The following is a 16,523-nucleotide window of genomic DNA, read 5'->3' on the forward strand; positions in this document are numbered from 1 at the left end:
AAAGAGGCGACCTGAGGAACGGGCTTCTGTTCCCTCCCTGGGCTCCCATAGTCTGTCTCCAGGGTGAATCCAGGTTTTGTGGGACCTGAAGTTTATGTAATTGGGGGGACCCTCTTTCAGAAAAAGAACACAGAATTTTGAATTGCTAAGGCTCCTCCCTGGGCTTATAGGGGTCTGTGCCGTTGGGGGGCCCAAAGCTGCAGCTTCAACTTCACAGTAAATCTTCCTTTCTGCGCTCTCTGCTTTTCTCCACTTGTTAGTTCTGTCCTTACTACAGACTGCTGGGTTCTCTCCACACTGACCTATCCAAATATCTGCCTGGAGCAACAAATCAAACAGCCAGCCTCCCTAGCTCAGCAGCCTCTGGGTGGACTTCCTGGGGTCAGGTGGCCTCCAGTGGCCACCTCTGGCAAAGCTCAGCTCTAGCTGTCGGGACTATTTCATCTAGAAAAGTCATCAGACATGGCTGACATGCTCCAAACGGGAGTTAAGAGAACATTTCCTCTTCCTGCCCATCCTGAAGACTGAATCTGTCTTCCCTTTAGAATCTGCCACCCCCCACCTTAAACCTTTGTGTTCCCTGAATGGTTGGTTGTTTGGGGGACGGGAAAAGTTTCCTCCTGCTTGCCTGTCCCTGCTACGCCAGACAAGCCTTTTCCTTTCACGGCCTCATTATGAGGCAGGGCTGGGAACAAGGAAAAGTAGAAGAAATCTTACCAGGTTCCTGCACCCCAGTACCTGATGCCCTTTCTGTATGGCACCTGAATCCCAGTGAGCTCCCTATCTCCACTTCTTTTGCCCAGGCTGGGGTTCTGCAGTACCCCCTCTTTCAGGTGGCCCTGTCTCTCCTCAGTTCAGGCCGTTTGCTTCTACTCCAAGGGGTTTGGCAGGTTGACCAATGGATGGGAACTAGTGTCCATTGAGGTGCCCTTGCCCCATGTGGGTGAGCGTGGATTCAGGGCCCCTTCTGCTGGGGGAGGCCCCCTGGCTCTCCATACACTGAAAGACCCTCAAGCCATTTCCCTCCAAAACTGAGGATTTAGTGTACCTGCCTCGCTGACTTTGAGCCCACATCCAGAGCTAGACCCTGATGGCCAGAGCAAAGACACAGCAAAGACACTTCTGGGACAGTGCTTGGTTCAGAGGGAGCTCCCAGTCTTGACTCAGTGCCAGGATTCTTGCCTCCATGCCTGGCTTGTAGGGACCTGTGTAGGGAAGGCCTCTCTATGGGGGTGAGGGAGGCGTGGAGTGGGCCAGGGTCTGTCTGGCCAGGAGTGAGTTGTTGGCACTGCTCACCTGGGAGGTAAGAGATTTTCAGAGGTTATCTGGGACTCAGTCTCATCTTAGCATACTTGAAGATGGGGCTCTCCTGGATTCAAAAGGAAATTTTGCACCCTGTAATGAAAGAATCCTATTCATAAGCAGGGACTTTATAAAGGGGGAGGGGCCACACCCAAGCAGAGGAGAGGAGGGGCTGCTACCTATGCTCTGAAAATGTACTTCCCAGAGCCTGCAGGGCCTGGGGCCAAACACCTCGGTTTAAAGTGATTTCCAAAGAAGTGGTGTCCAGCTGACTTCACAGACAGTACTAAGGATGGAGGGGCAGGGGCTCAGGGCTCCTTGGGCCCATGGTTCTGTGATCTTCTGTCACAGGTTTTTCAAGGATTCCTGACTTCTAATATGCCATCCTTCTTTTACTTTGAGTGCCCTTATCCCAGTTGGATGCCTGGGGGATGGTTTGGAAATCCTCTTCCCTTTCTAGTCCCCAGGAACTAGTCTACCACCCCCCACTTCACCCCTAGCACCAGGCAGAGGGAGACACTTGGCAAGCAGAGCAGGTCCCTCTGCTGCTCCCAGCTTCCTAGAGTGGGTGATGGCCTCCTTAAAGCCCCCACACTCCTCATGATCCCCAGCCCAACCCTTGGATGAAGACAGCAGGAGAGGCAGCAGGGAAAGACACATAGGAGTCCCAGACCCACTTGGACACCCTGGGTGGAAACTAATGCTCTGGCTACCACTCCACACATACCTGCTCAAATTCCCTTCTGCTCATGCCTGTCAACACGTTTGATTGGTTTTTCGGAATCACTTTGTTTTTTTGGTTGAACTTGTGAGAGAGAGAGAGAGAGAGAGAGAGACATAACAGGCCCCCTGGGATGCTCCCTGGGCTGTTGCCAAATTCTCTTGGTTCAGTAGCACTCTGGCTGCAAGTATCTTCGGGAACCAGTAGGCCTTTTAAGGTTGGCTTGTTCCAGTTGGCTGGCTGACCATGAAGGCCACCATGGCTGACCCAGGGACTCTGAGCCCCTTCCCCACTCTCACCAGAGAGGAGCCTGGATCCCAGTGTGGGGTGAAAAGAGGGGGTTGCTCCTCAGTCCCCATCAGGCCTGGAGCTGAAGAGAAGGCCTGCAGCTGAATCCCACCTGAGCATGGAGGGCAGAGGCCTGGAGGTGGAGGGCAAGCCCAGTATCCCCCCGAGCCTCATTCCTGCCTGCTTCTCTCCAGAGGATGCTGTGTTCCTGGCGAATGAAGCTCAACGCAGGGAGTACTTGCTGAACCAGAACGGCCTCATCTTCCTGGGCACAGCTGACTGCATCCAGGCTGAGCCCTGGGACTTTGGCCAGGTACAGGGGCCTCTGGGGAAGCCTGGGGGACAGTGAGTGTCCCATAACCTTCAGTACTCAGGTCAAACAGAGTGGGCAGGTCCAAAATCCCCTGGTCATGAGGCCATTTCTTTATGCAGTTTCAGCCCCGTGGTACCTCTCTTCCCTCAGAGCCACACTAGACCATCCTCCACAGCTTCCAGAGTTATCTTCCTAAAGACGACGCAAATCAAACATCTGTTAAATCCCCGCCACCTACAGGATAAAACACAAATCCCCGGGCTTGACACGCAAGGCTCTTCACAGCCGGGCCACTGCTTTCCTTTCCCCAAGAGCCACTCCATGCTCCAGCCCCTGGCCATCCCTTGAATGTGCAGGCTGAATGTTCCTTCTGCCAGGAATACCTTCCCTCCCTTATCCCCTGGAAAACTCCTACCCATCTTTTAAGGCCCTCTGAAAGCCTTCCCCAGCCCCCAGAGGCAGAGTGACTCTCTCCATTGTGCTCTCTGGGTGGGCATCTCTCCTAGAGCCCTGGCCACGTTGCTGAGATCTGTAGCCTAAGCAGCCACATGTCCCCCTCACTCCTAACCCTGGGCTCCTCAAGAGCAGGAGCTGCCGTCTTATCTGCCCCCACACAGGACTGCCCTGTCAGGGGCAGTGGGAGCAAATGACATGGAAAACGATAGAAATGAAAGGACTCGACACGGCCCTGGCGCTCAAGAGCTCACGCTATCAGGAGTCAGACAACAGAAGAGGCAAAGGGCTGGAGTGCCGGGCACAGGGACCAGACAGCCCTGGGGGCAGAGGGGAAAGCCAGAACTCCCGAGGGGGCAAGGCAGGAAGGAGTGGAGCCTGAGTCTGGAGAAGGGCAAGGGGATGGGGTTGACTTGTGGGAAGAATGCCTGACCTGCACACCCACCATCATGGCCCTGTGTGGTCCTTATAGTTCGAGGAGGATGTCATGGACCTCAGCCTGGACTTACTGAGCGTGGACAAGCGGGTGGAGAAGTGGGGCAACCCCGTGCACGTGGCCCGTGTCTTGGGTGCCTTGGTGAGTGAGGACAGGATTGGGAGGGGGAGGTGACGAGGGCAGCCCTCTGACAGAGCTGCCCCACCTCCACGGCCCTGGCAATCTTCAAATCACAAGTGGTCCCCTCCTCCCAGGGTGTGGGGGACAGTCCTTGAAGAAGGTTCTAAGCGAGGAGGGAAGGACAGTAGCATCCACAGCGGAGAGAAAAGCACAGGGAGGTGTCATCCCTCAGGACACAAGCCAGCAAGGACTAAAACTGGCCCAGATTTCCTTGGAGTGCTCCCCCCTCCCTTCCTCCCCACCCCCAGCCCAACCTGGGGGCTTAGGTCCCTGGGAGGAAGGGGGTCAGGTCCATCTTACCCAGTGTTTGCTGTTAAGGTGGCCAAAGGAATTTGTTCTCCTTTCTAAATTATTCCCATGAAGGTAGCTTGGTGCTTTCCTGTTGTCCTTAAAAGTTCTCTCACAGGAATAACGTGTTCTGCATTTCCTCATGTGGCTCCGTCCACGCCTCTGAAGAGCTGGTGAGGGACAGGGCCAGCCTGCGAGGGGGAGGAAGCTTGGGATGCGTGGGCCTCAAGGCCCCAGGTGCAAACACTTACAAGGAACGGGAGCCAGGCAGGCCAAGGGGCAGCCCTCCTGCCGCACTTGTGTCCTGAGTTTTGTTTTTCACTACGGTCCATGAACCCCTGCTTCTGCCGGACTTGTTAAGAAGGAGGATTCCCAGGAATTCCCTGGCGGTCCAGTGGTTAGGACTCAGTGCTTTCACTGCCCAGGGACACGCAGGTTTAACAAGTTCCAGGTGATTGCCATGCAGGTGGTCTGTTCACCCGCCTTGGAGAACTGTGATGAGCCCTCCTTGCCCATCCACATTTCCCCAAACAGCTGCACGCCCTCAAGGAGAAGAGTGTCCTGCCCACCCCGCAGATCCAGACCACCGAGGAAAAGGCCTTGCTGAACAAGCGCCGGGGCAGCGCGCCCATCCTGCGGCAGTGGGTCAAGGGCCAGGGGAGGCCCGTGTATGACGGTCAGGCCTGGGTGTTGGCCGCCGTTGCTTGCACAGGTACAGAGCAGGCTTGCCTGCCGCACCCAAACGTCCCCTTGGCAACGGCGCAGTGTCTGCCCTGCTTCTTGGGTTGCCCCTCCTCCACCGGCAGCACTTCCCCGCCTCCATCACACCCATAACTGCTTCCGGTGCAGATATAACTGTTTCTGCTTCCGTCTGGCCAAGAAACCAGCTACTTATCCCGAGCAGCTCCTCCCAACCAGCTGCTGCTCCTTTTGCCCCTTCGGCAAAGTTGGGCCCATCTGGCGAGCTCTGCTCCCAAACTCACTTCTCCCCAAAGCTTCCCCTGGCCCTGCCCCAGGAAAGCAAGCCCTGCTGTGTATCCCGTAAGCCTCCCTCCGCTGTGTACTCTGCCTGCTGTGTAACTGGTTTGTTCCTCGTTTCAGGGCCCTAATATGGCCTGGCTCTGGCTGGTGTCAATTCTAACTTTCTGGTGCCTGTGCCCCTTTTCTTTCCACAATGTCACCTGGCATTTAAGATAGTAAAAGTGCCTGGTGTCCAGAGGAGACCCTGAAAACGCTAGCCATGTACCCTGCCCCCCACATCCCAGGCCTCTCTGGTGCCCTGACCCCCTGTCCCGTTCCATGCAGTGCTACGAGGCCTGGGAATCCCTGCCCGCGTCGTTACCACGTTCACCTCAGCCCAGGGCACTGGCGGGGGCCTGCTCGTAGATGAGTACTACAGTGAGGAGGGGCTTCAGAATGGAGAAGGCCACAGAGGCAGAATCTGGTGAGAAGCCCGAAGGGGCTGAGGTCCCAGACCTGGAAGGGCTCCAAGGCCGTGGGGTGTCACCCATGGGAACCCCAAGGGGCCCTGCTGAGAGTAGGCCTTCAAGACTCTTGAAAGCAGCATGCTGATGGCCAGGGTGAGTTGTGGAGTGCATGCCCCTTCCCAGGAGTGTTGCAACCACTTTTATGCAGCATCTTCCTATCCCACTAGTAACAGCTCTGTCATTTCTAGGACCGCTTCGGGACTCTTTTTTTCCCCACTTGAGTTGCTTCCTTTGCTACCTTCAGGATCTTCCAGACTTCCACGGAGTGCTGGATGGCTCGGCCTGCTCTGCCCCAGGGTTATGACGGATGGCAGATTCTGTACCCAAGTGCCCCTAATGGAGGTGGAGGTAAAGCCTGGGCATTGGCCCAAGACTTCCCTGGGCTGCACAGAGCTGCATGAGGACAAGGAGTCCTTCAGAGAGGAAAGAGGGGCAGCAGGTGGTCCAAAGGGGGTCTGCATCACCTAAAACAGGAGAAGCGCCAGGAATGATAGTGACCAGCAGAATGCTGACCTGATGCCCGCAGGCTTAAGGGAACAAATGTGTTAGCCATCTTGGCCCCAAGGTCTCAGGGAGACTAGCCCCCCTCAGAGCAACAGGTGAGGGAGCTGAGTCTCATGGAAGGGCAGAGGGTCTTAAGACAGCTTGTAGAGTGGGGCTTCTGGGGTTCTGGTTGTGGATGAAGAGGATATCAGGATAGGCTCAAGCTCAGAAAAGGAATCTTCAGGAGTTATAAAAGGATGGCTCTTCCTTTCCCAGGAACAGAACTGTCACAGAGCCTGGCACATAGGAAGTGCTCAGCAAAGGCAACCTATCCCTATCATGTCTGTAGTCAAGCTGGCTTAGGAACTCCCGTGTACTCTGTACCTCTGAGGTTATTACCTGTCCAGTTTCTGAGAGGGCTCCTGCCATAGGCCATGACCAAAAAGTGTTGTCACTAAATAGTGAGTTTCACCTCAGCAGTGCCCTCTCAGAAACCTGGCCTAGTGCCCACCTCTGACCTTGATCCCAGGGGAGGGACAATAGGGCATAGGATCGGGACTGCTGTTGTGCAGCTCTGACCCAAGCTGAGGTCTGGGCGTGGTTCCTCTCGCTCACCGACCTTTCTCCCTTTCTCTCCCTCAGTCCTGGAGGCCTGTGATCTGGTCCCAGTCAGAGCAGTCAAGGAGGGGACGCTGGGGCTGACCCCTGCAGTATCAGACATTTTTGCCTCGATAAATGCCTCATGTGTGGTCTGGAAGTGCCATGAGGATGGGACACTGGAGCTGACCGACTCCAACACTAAGTATGTTGGCAACAACATCAGTACCAAGGGTGTGGACTGTGACCGCTGTGAGGACATCACGCAGAACTACAAGTATCCTGAAGGTACTGGGCAGAGGAGGGCCCTGAAACAGCAACAGGAGGAAAAGAATGGGCCAGACACACGCAGGCCAAAGAGAGGTCCTTTCCCCATCGTATAAAACAGGATTTCTCAGCCCTGTTTGACATTATTCACATTCTGGACTGGCTAACTTCGCTGTGGAGGGCTGTGCCCCATAGGACATTCAGCAGCATTCCTGGCCTCTATCCACTAGATGCCGGCTCCCCCTCAACCACTGCCACCAGTTGTGACAACCAGAAATGTCTCCCAACATTTCCAGATGTCCCCTGGGGGCAAATTGCCCCCAGTTAAGAACCACTGCTATACAACAGCACAGTTAATACCAAGCCCAGCTGCCAAGAGATGTTCTCTCTCTTCTGCTCTCCTTCAGCACCCCTCCAAACTGATTTGGAGCCCACCACTGCACTGTCCACCCATCTGTCCAAACAAGAAGGCCTGCACTGTCCTTGAGTCTCCCCCATCACCACCCCACTGTACTCTCACACCCGTCTCCTCATCTCCTTCCCCATTGCCTGTAGGTCACCCAGGGCCTCATCATCTCTTGTCTAAAGTATTGCAGCAGCCTCCTAACTAGACCCCCGTCTCCAGTCTCCCCATCATTACTCCATTTTCAACTTACAGTTTCCAGAATGAGCTTCCCAAGACACAAATATAATTATGTTACAGAATATTCCTGTTCCAGAATATTCCATGGCCTCCATTGCCTTTGGAATAAGTCCAAACTTCTTCACTTAGGAAGATTCAAGTCCCTGCAACTTGTACAAAAACTAGCTCTCTCACCGTTCAAGGGGCAGATTCATAGCACTTGAAGAACTTGATCCCGTGAGTGGCTTGGAAGAGATACACTGTATCTGTGGTGGGTCTAACACAGATCTTTTTTTAGCTAAATATGGACCTAGAGGTTTGCAAAGTTCATGTGGCTTTGGCATTTGAACAGCAGCGGGGAAATGAACCTTAATCCTGGGCTGCTATTAGAAGGGTCTACACCTGCTGGGTAAGAGGTCTGCTTTGTTTATTCCATTCTTCAGGATCTCTTCAAGAAAAAGAGGTGCTGGAGAAGGTCCAGGAAAACAGAATGAAACATGGCAAAGACGATGGCATTCATCCTCCCAGTCTCGAGACTGATGATCCTTTACATTTCTTCTTGGAAGCACCCAGCTCCCTAGCCCTGGGAGGGGACGCCCGGTTCTCTGTGAACTTGTTAAACCCTAGTGACCATGATAAAGAAGTGCAGCTGGCCGTTGGGCTGCAGGCAGTGTACTACAATGGTGTCCTTGCTGCCAGGCTATGGACAAAGAAGCTTGTCCTTACACTCAGTGCCAACTCAGGTAACTCTCTACGGCCCCCCTCCCCAGACACTCCGCACACCCAGCCCCCGCCCTGGGCAGGCAGCGGCCATACAGCTCCCCCTGCAGATCTGAAGAGATAACATCTAGCCCCTGGTGTGCCCTCTCTCTCTCTCTTTTTCTCTCTCTCTTTCTCATTCAACACATATTTATTGACCTTCACACAGGGGAAAAAACCCACAATTCTGATTGCAGTTATATAAGCAAACAGACAGTGTAAGAAGCAGTGTAAGAAGTGTTTGATAAGGTAAACAGAGTACAATGGCGGGTTAGCGTCTTACCCAGGCTGGAGCAGGCTGCACCCAGGTAAATCGGGCTGCCCTCGGTCTTGAAGGTTGAGTAGGACAGTGTCAGACAGAAAAGTGGGTCAAGGGCGGGCTTCCCTGGTGGCGCAGTGGTTGAGAGTATGCCTGCCGATGCAGGGGACGCGGGTTCATCCCCCGGTCCGGGAGATGCAGGGTTCGTCCCGCGGTCCGGGAGGATCCCACATGCCGTGGAGCGGCTGGGCCCGTGAGCCATGGCTGCTGGGCCTGCGCGTCCGGAGCCTGTGCTCTGCAACGGGAGAGGCCACGGCGGTGAGAGACCCGCGTACCGCAAAAAAAAAAAAAAAAAGAGGGTCAAGGGCATTCCAGGAAGAAGGGACATATGCTCAGGTTCTTCCTCCTCCTTCAGATTCTTATTTAATTGAGTTGGGATGGGATCCAGGCACTGGTATTTTTTCAGAGCTCCCTGGGTTATTCTCGGGTTGAAATTCCCTGGACTAGAGCAGTTGTTCTCCAACCTTGCTGCATATCAGAACCACCTGGGGGAAGTTTGATGCTCAGCCTGCACCCCAGACCAATTAAGTCAGAAACTATGGTTTGGCCCAAACATCAAAAAAATATTTAAGTCCTTGGGTGATTCCAATGTGCAGGCAAGAGAATCAGTGGAATAGTACTTGTCTACATGATTGCAGCAGCCTCCTGACGGGTCCCCCTGCCTCCTGTCCCTCCACCCTGTTCCCTTTCCAAGGGAGGGAGGGATGGAGTGGGGGAGTGGTGTGAGAGCTGGACAAGGCCAGATCATGAAGGGGCTTGTTAGGTCCTGCTGAGGTGTTTGGGTTTTGTTCTCCGGGCAGTGGGGAGCTGGTGGGAGGTTTTAACCAGGGGAGTCAATGTGATCAGAAATTCATGGGCAGAATGGAATGGAAGGGGTCGTATTAGAGTCGTGGTTCTCAACCTTGGCTGCACGTTGAATCACCTGGGGAATTTTAAAAATACTGATGCTTGGGCCTCACCGTCAGAGTCTGTTATAATTGATTTGGGGTGTAGCCTAGCACTGGGATTGTTTTATAAAGCTTCCCATATGATTCTAATGTACATCCAATGTCGACAACCACTGGATTGGAGGTTGGAAGGTTTTGTAATAATCAAGCCAAGAAATGAAGGACAAACTAGCAGCACTTTTCAAATGAAATCATATTGAAGAGGTGGGCTAGATTGAACTCGTGTATGTGGGGAGAGGGTGCTTCCAGTTTGGGTGAGCCTCCAGAATAGGGCAAATGGGGAAGAGCAGGTTTGGGGAGAAAGATGTTGAGTTCTGTTTGTGGCATGTTGGATTTGAAAGCCCATAAGACATCCAAGCTGTGACGGCCAGTAGGCAGCTGGAAACCTAAACCTGGTATGCAAGATAAAGGCCTGTTTGGGGGTGGGGGGAGTGGGAGAGGACTGTGAGAGGGTGAGGAGGAAACCCAGGCAGCACCAGCATGTTGGGGTGCAGGGGGCAGTCAGGGACAGAGCAGAGTGAGAGACTGAGAAGTGAAAGAGAGGATGGGGGCACGAAGCAAGGTCAGCAGAGAGGCCATGAGAGGTCAGGGCTGAAAAGCATCCACCGGCAGAGTGGTCTGACAGAGAAGCAATGGCAAAGACCAGGTTCCTGGGGCTTAAGCAGATTGAGAGTTGAGGAAGTGAGACAAGGTGTGCAGTCCTTCCTGGAAGAATGGATGGAAAAAGAAGGGAGACCTGGTGGTAGTCAGCCAGGGACACTGGGGAGGAGGGTGTTCTTTGTTTTCTTTTAAGATGAGAGACAGCAGAATCCACTTACCTGCTGAGGAAGAATCAACAGAGAGAAAAAGACGGAAACCTCAGGAGAGATGGGTTATAATTGATGGTGCAATCCTTGGGGAAATGAGAGGCAACTAGAATAATTATAGCTCACATTTATCGAGCACTTATTTTTGGCAAACATGGGGTTAAGTGTTCTATATGCATCATCTCATTTATCCTCATAACGACCTTATGAGGCAGGAACCATTATTATCCCACTTTACAGATGAGGAGACCGAGACACAGAGAGTTAAATAATTTGCCCAAAGTTACACAGCTAAGCAGTGGTGGGGTCAGAGTGGGCCACTGATTTAAAAAGCAAAGGACTGGCCTTGGGCAGGGGGGATGCCTCACCCTCCGGCGGGGGTTAACAGCAGGGGTAGATGTCTATGTCTGTAGGTTGCGAATGAGAACATGAGCTCGAGAGGCTTCCTCAAGGACGAAGGATGGCTTCATTTTCTCTGCAAAAGGGAAAGATCAGAAGCAGAGAAGGGGAGGGGACTAAGCATACATATATTCAGCCACGGCTGGGTGGCAGGTCTGAGACCAGCACTTAATGACTGTCTCGTGAACCACAAGCCGTCCCTCCAGGTAGGCATTGTTATTAGACAAGGAAACAGGCTCCAAGAGCTTCACTTGTTCTAGTTCACAGGGGCCCTTTCCCCAGCCCTGTGGAAGTGGTCCATCAAGAGTGTTAGTGGCGGCGGTGATGGTGGTCATGGGTGGATTCTTGACTGAGTTCAATTCCAAAATTGCTGTGAGGAATGAGGCATCTTTCCGGCTTCAGCGAGGTCCCGACTCTGCGTTGTGTGTGAAACTACTGCTTGTTTCCAGGGCGCATGCACTCACCCCTGGGCGCTGACTCCACCTGTCATATGTTTCAGCTGAGAAAATCTCCACCTTCCTGTCCTTCTCCAATTTTAAACAAAACCCGCCAGAGAATAGTTTCCTCAAACTCACCGCTATGGCAACACACTCCAGCCTTACCTGCTTTGCTCAGCAAGACATCGCCATTTGCAGACCACACCTTGCCATTGAGGTAGGCACCAGTCCTTCCCCGTATCACCGGCGTTTGCCGCTACTCAGGTCCCCGTTTCAGAAGGCACCGAGCCCCTCAAGCTTCAGAGCAGGTGACCGTGCTGAAGAACTACCAGGAAATGCTGGGTTGAGAGCTCCTTCTCTTGAAAGAGATGGTTTCTTATACATGCTATTAAAGTTTAAATCTTCCAACTTTAGTTCAGATTAAGTAAAGTTTTCTAAAATTGGGGTCTTCCCAGTTGCTGCCTCCATACTTACAGAGATAATAACAGCCTATGTTTATTTAGCACTTTGTACATGTGCCAATGTATTTTTACTTCTTTTAATACAAAAGCCCTGGGAGGTGGAATTGTTCCCATTGTTCAGAGGAGGAAACAGTCCCAGAGAGCATCATGCCCACAATCATAAAAGTAGGACATTTTAGAGGCTTAGGGCTCTTGGTCCAGTACAATTTCCACATGTCTACCCAGACCAAAACGAATGTGACCTGGTCTCTGCTCTGGAAGAGGTTATTACAGTTGGGCAAGGGAGACACAACGTGTGGTCTTTTATGTCAGAGCTTTAGGAGAGGTACAAAGTCGCTCTGGGACAAGTGAAGTAAAGGGGATTAGTTCCAGCTGGTGGGTTTGGGGAAGACTTCATGGAGGATGTGGCATTTGTGTTGGACCTTGAAAAATGGGTAAGCTTTCAGTGCAGAGGTGGGGGAAGGCCCTTGCAGACAGAAGGCTGAGTAAAGAGGCCCAAAGGAGGGGAGCCTGAGGGATGCATTGAGGCTCCAAAGGTGCCCGAAGAGGCTGGGGTGTCTTGCAGTCAGGGGAGGAACAGATGAGCCTGCAGGTAGACTGGGGGCAGATCAAGAAGGGCTCTGAATGCCAACCGAAGCTGGATTCTGAGGACAATGGGAAACCCTCCAAAGTTTCTAAGTGAGGGAAAGGCACCATCAGAGGTTGTCAGTGATGGGTCAAGGGTGAGAGTAAATGCAGGAAGAGCAGGTAGAGGGGTAGAGAAGTCAGCTGTGGAGTTTGGGTGAGGATGGCAGAGCTAGGAGAGTAACTGAGGAGGCTTCAGGGAGGGTGGCCAGGAGGGGAAGGAGTGACTGCAGCTCTGTGCTCTTGGCATCTCCCACAGATGCCAGAGACAGCAGAGCAACACCAGCCCCTTACGGCCTCAGTCAGCATCCATAACTCCTTAGATGCTCCCATGAAGGGCTGTGTGATCTCCATCTTCGGAAGGGGACTCGTTCACAGAGAGAAGAGCTACAGGTGAGAGACTGCAAGCTTCTCAACCCAAAAAAACATCTCAACTGGTCAGAAAGGCAGGAACCCAAGATCGATGACTGTCTTTTTGCTTTGTCTGTGGAGACAGAGCAAATACCTGCCAGAGTTGAACTAAAGGATTAGGGCCTCTCTCATCCTGGGGCCACCAATGTGGGTGCAGGAGTGACGGAGGAGGCTCTGTGCCTCTCGGGCACCTGAAGCTGGCCGCAGCTCTGGTCACACAGGGAGAGCCTGGGTATTGCTGGTGAATGCAGGTGAGGGGGTTAGGGCTGGGTGGGAGGGAATGCCACAGGGAGGGTAGGCTGCCTCTCAGTGAAGCCAGAGAGCTGCATTCTACTAGTGACAACACAATACAGAATTTTGTTTATTTACACATTCTCTTTTACTCCTATTCCCTACCCCCATTCCCACTACCACCCTTCATATCCCTTTTTTAGTATGTATGAGTACTGTTGCTTCATGAGTACTGTATTCTTAACTTACGTAAATGGTGTTACGTCTAATTCTTTTTCTTTTCACTCAGAACTATGTTTTTACGATTCATCCACATGTCAAGTCCATTGCTTCTGCTGCATATTACTCCATCGTGTACACCCCCGACTTCCTACCACGCCACTCCACAGCACCTCCAACTCTCGGACACTACAAATATACGTCCCCTTACATACTCACTTGAAAATCTGTGGGAGGTGGGGGGAAATACGCACAGGAATGGAGTTGCTGAGACATAGGATATGACCTGGTTTGACCACGTGCTATCAGATTGGCTTGCATAATGGCTGCAAGAGTCTACAACTCCCTCCAGCAGTACTTGACAGTTTCTATCTTCCTACCATTCCTCCACTCTTGGCAATACCCAGCTTTGTCTTTTTTTCCAGTCTAACAGGATAAGGTAATATCTCATTATTGTTTTAATTTGTAACTCTTCATATGTTTATTAGCCTTTTCCATTTCTTCCTCTGTATAGTTTGTTTTTAACTTTGCCCACTTTTCTTTTGGTGTTCCTGCCTTTTTTCCTTGTTGATTTGTGTGTGTGTGTGTGTGTGTGTGTGTGTGTACACAAACCCTGTGTAGTCTACATTAGTGCCTTGTTGGTTTTAGATGTTGTATCTTCGTTCATTATTGCTCCTTCTCTCATGAAGTCCACGGCATCTTCTGCTGAATACATACATACAGTTTAGCGTTCACGATGCCTACTCCTACCACCCCTGAGGTCCCTCACAGGTTGTCTGGTTGTTGAGCCACTGCCTCAGCCTCAAGAAACTCAGTGAGTCAGTCTTGCCCATAAGTTGAGAGGAGGGACTACCAACATTTAACCAGACTTCTGTGTTCTCCCAGCTCAATTGTGGGGCAAAGCTCCTCAAAAAAATTTGCACCATTCCCTCAGTCAACATAAAAAGGTCCACAGGCAGACTAGAAGGTTGCTGATAGGGCTGCAGAACACCACCTGTTGACATACTGACATCTCAATATGCCCACTGTACCCACCGCAGTTAGCAACGAGAGTTCCAAAACAGCCTTCCCAAACATACTAAGAACGAGACCAGACTGAAGTCACAGGTGATAAAAGAAACAACAGATGCAACTTGGAAGCCCTTAGAATAGGATGTTTCTCTTCTCAAACATACAACTGCTCACCATAGGAGGCTCCTGCCTTCCATCCCCTTCAAACCTCCTCTGTTTTAACAGCAAGGTACTTGGATGTTTATTTCTTCAGAGTCCACTTCTTTAAGCAGGTAAGGATCAGAGTCACTGGGACCAGCAAAGCAATGACCCTGGGACAGAACTAGCACCTGCCTTTTCCTTTATTTCAGATTAAGTTCGGTGCAGTCCAGAAACACCTTGCGCACCCAACTCGAGTTCACACCAATGCAGGTGGGGCTCCAGAGGCTCACTGTGGAAATGGACTGCAACATGTTCCAGAACCTAACCAACTTCAGAAGTGTCACTGTGGTAGCCCCTGAAACTCCAGCTTAAACTTCCAGCTCCAGCATCACTCTCCCCAACCACCCCTTGAATCTACAATCTAAAACCGAATGTGCTGGGAAGAGAAACTCTGCTTATCAGACAAGTAGATCTCTGTTCAGGTTGACCAGAAGAGTGACCAAGAACAAAACTAGATTCCCAGAAATCAATAGAAAAGACATTCATTCATTTCTGTCACCCCAGCTCAAGGCACCCATGAAGACTAGTTGTCTTAGAACTGAAACTACTGGGCTTGAGGAATAAAAAGAAACCTTTGTAAAGGTACTCAGATAAGTAAATTCAGATTTTTTGAGTCCAGGGTTCCTCATAACCATTTACTGTTCACTAATACATACATTAATTTATAAAGGAAAAGAACCTAACATTTAAATCATTCTTGTATTTCTAATGAAATGGGACATTAGCTAAAAATATGATTTTTAGGTAATCCCAAGATTACACTGACCAGTGCCATCCCTGACCATTATCCTTAAAGATCCAAAGATGACTGAAGAAAGTTATAAAACACACAGCATGAGACCTGAGCACAGAATGATCTTCTAGATTCAGCTACAGATAAGTCCTTATTAGAGTTAAATATTATTAAATATTAAATATCTCACAATTAAGTCTGATGTCAATAACATAAATTTGGTCCAGTAGAAAAATACACAATTATTAAGTATAAAGAAAAAAGGACCTATTTAAAAAAAGAAAAAGAAAATAGGACCTATAAAGAAAGATAAAAGAACTGGACTCCTTTTGTACAAAGTTACAAGTTTTTTTGTTTGCTTACATTTTGTTGCTTTAATACTCTGTTTGATTTTAGTTCCTTTTCCTTATAACACTTTTTAAAAGTACAGAATGGCACTTTATAAAAGTAAAATAAAACTCTTGACTCAAGGAATTTCGACCCCAAGTACATGCTAGTCTCTCAAAAGAATGGCTGCTGGACTTGGAGGGTACTATGCTAAGTGAAATAAGTCAGACAGAGAACTATAAATACTGTATGATATCACTTATATGTAGAATCTAAAAAATACAACAAACTACTAAAGATAACAAAGAAGGGTGGTGGGAATTAAAAAAGAGGATAGCTGCTGTTGCTGATTATACCTAAAGAGACCATGGGGACATCAGAAGGGCAGATGTGATGAAGTACATCTATACAAGACAAAGGACCAGCAATAGAAGTGTGGAGACCTGTAGTACATACATAAGGCCTAAGTCAGGTCACCAGAATATACATCACTGTGTACCTTGCTCTCTAAGATATGACCTTCCAGGTTTACCTTGCTTTCCAAGATGTGACTTTCCAGACTGATGCAAAAATATAATTAACTGGCGATGGTTTTGCAAAAGGATTAACTGAAGAGGCTCTTAATATTATATAAACTCTCTTATACATTTAAAATTTCTTGATTTATAAAAATTTTGTACTTACATTTGGGGATACGTAATACAAAATAGAGAACAACAATACAAGTATGTATAAGGAAAACAACCCTGTTCAATAAGGTGAACAAACCTAACAACTGAGCTTGTTAACCTAAAAAAACAGCCAGTTATTTTACCAGCAAGATGGGTTTATTCAGGAATAACAAAGAACTGCAATTCGGGTCAAACAGCCTATAGTAAAAGCCACAGGCAAGTCCCACAAATGAAGGAGTGAAAAGGAGGAAGCTGGGAGTTCTGAACAAAATTCCATGGAGGAAAGCAAGAATTCAGGGTGATGAGGGGTTCGACTCACTGGCTTAGTAGCTGGGGTAGTCAGTTTCTCCTAGGAGAGGCAATATACATCATTCCTGTCTGTAACTGACAGTCCTTCCTGTTACTGACCTAGAGTGGTACTGCATGAGAGCCGCCCCCCCCCCCCCAGCCCCTTCTGGCCTCTCAACTCCATTTTAAATAAGGTTTCCCTTTATTAATTTTCACAAGCTCAATACCAATAGAGGCATGGA

The 16,523-nt window shown here is 50.3% G+C and overlaps 1 protein-coding gene across 1 annotated transcript in view; it reads left to right on the forward strand.

Moving 5' to 3' along the window:
• The window catches only part of EPB42 (erythrocyte membrane protein band 4.2), an 18,431-nt gene extending 3,166 nt beyond the window's left edge, over window positions 1-15,265 (forward strand). The window contains exons 4-13 of the mRNA XM_007467555.1: window positions 2,506-2,624; window positions 3,550-3,654; window positions 4,516-4,693; window positions 5,287-5,425; window positions 5,713-5,816; window positions 6,594-6,836; window positions 7,881-8,180; window positions 11,167-11,321; window positions 12,449-12,582; window positions 14,412-15,265. Of these exons, the coding sequence (XP_007467617.1) occupies window positions 2,506-2,624; window positions 3,550-3,654; window positions 4,516-4,693; window positions 5,287-5,425; window positions 5,713-5,816; window positions 6,594-6,836; window positions 7,881-8,180; window positions 11,167-11,321; window positions 12,449-12,582; window positions 14,412-14,574 (1,640 nt within the window). The 3' untranslated portion in view covers window positions 14,575-15,265. The remainder of the gene's footprint in view (window positions 1-2,505; window positions 2,625-3,549; window positions 3,655-4,515; window positions 4,694-5,286; window positions 5,426-5,712; window positions 5,817-6,593; window positions 6,837-7,880; window positions 8,181-11,166; window positions 11,322-12,448; window positions 12,583-14,411) is intronic.
• The last annotated feature ends 1,258 nt before the right edge of the window (window positions 15,266-16,523 follow it).

The sequence above is a fragment of the Lipotes vexillifer genome, unplaced genomic scaffold (genome assembly GCF_000442215.2).
Source record: "Lipotes vexillifer unplaced genomic scaffold, Lipotes_vexillifer_v1.1 scaffold722, whole genome shotgun sequence".
In the NCBI taxonomy this organism is placed as follows: Eukaryota; Metazoa; Chordata; class Mammalia; order Artiodactyla; family Lipotidae; genus Lipotes; species Lipotes vexillifer.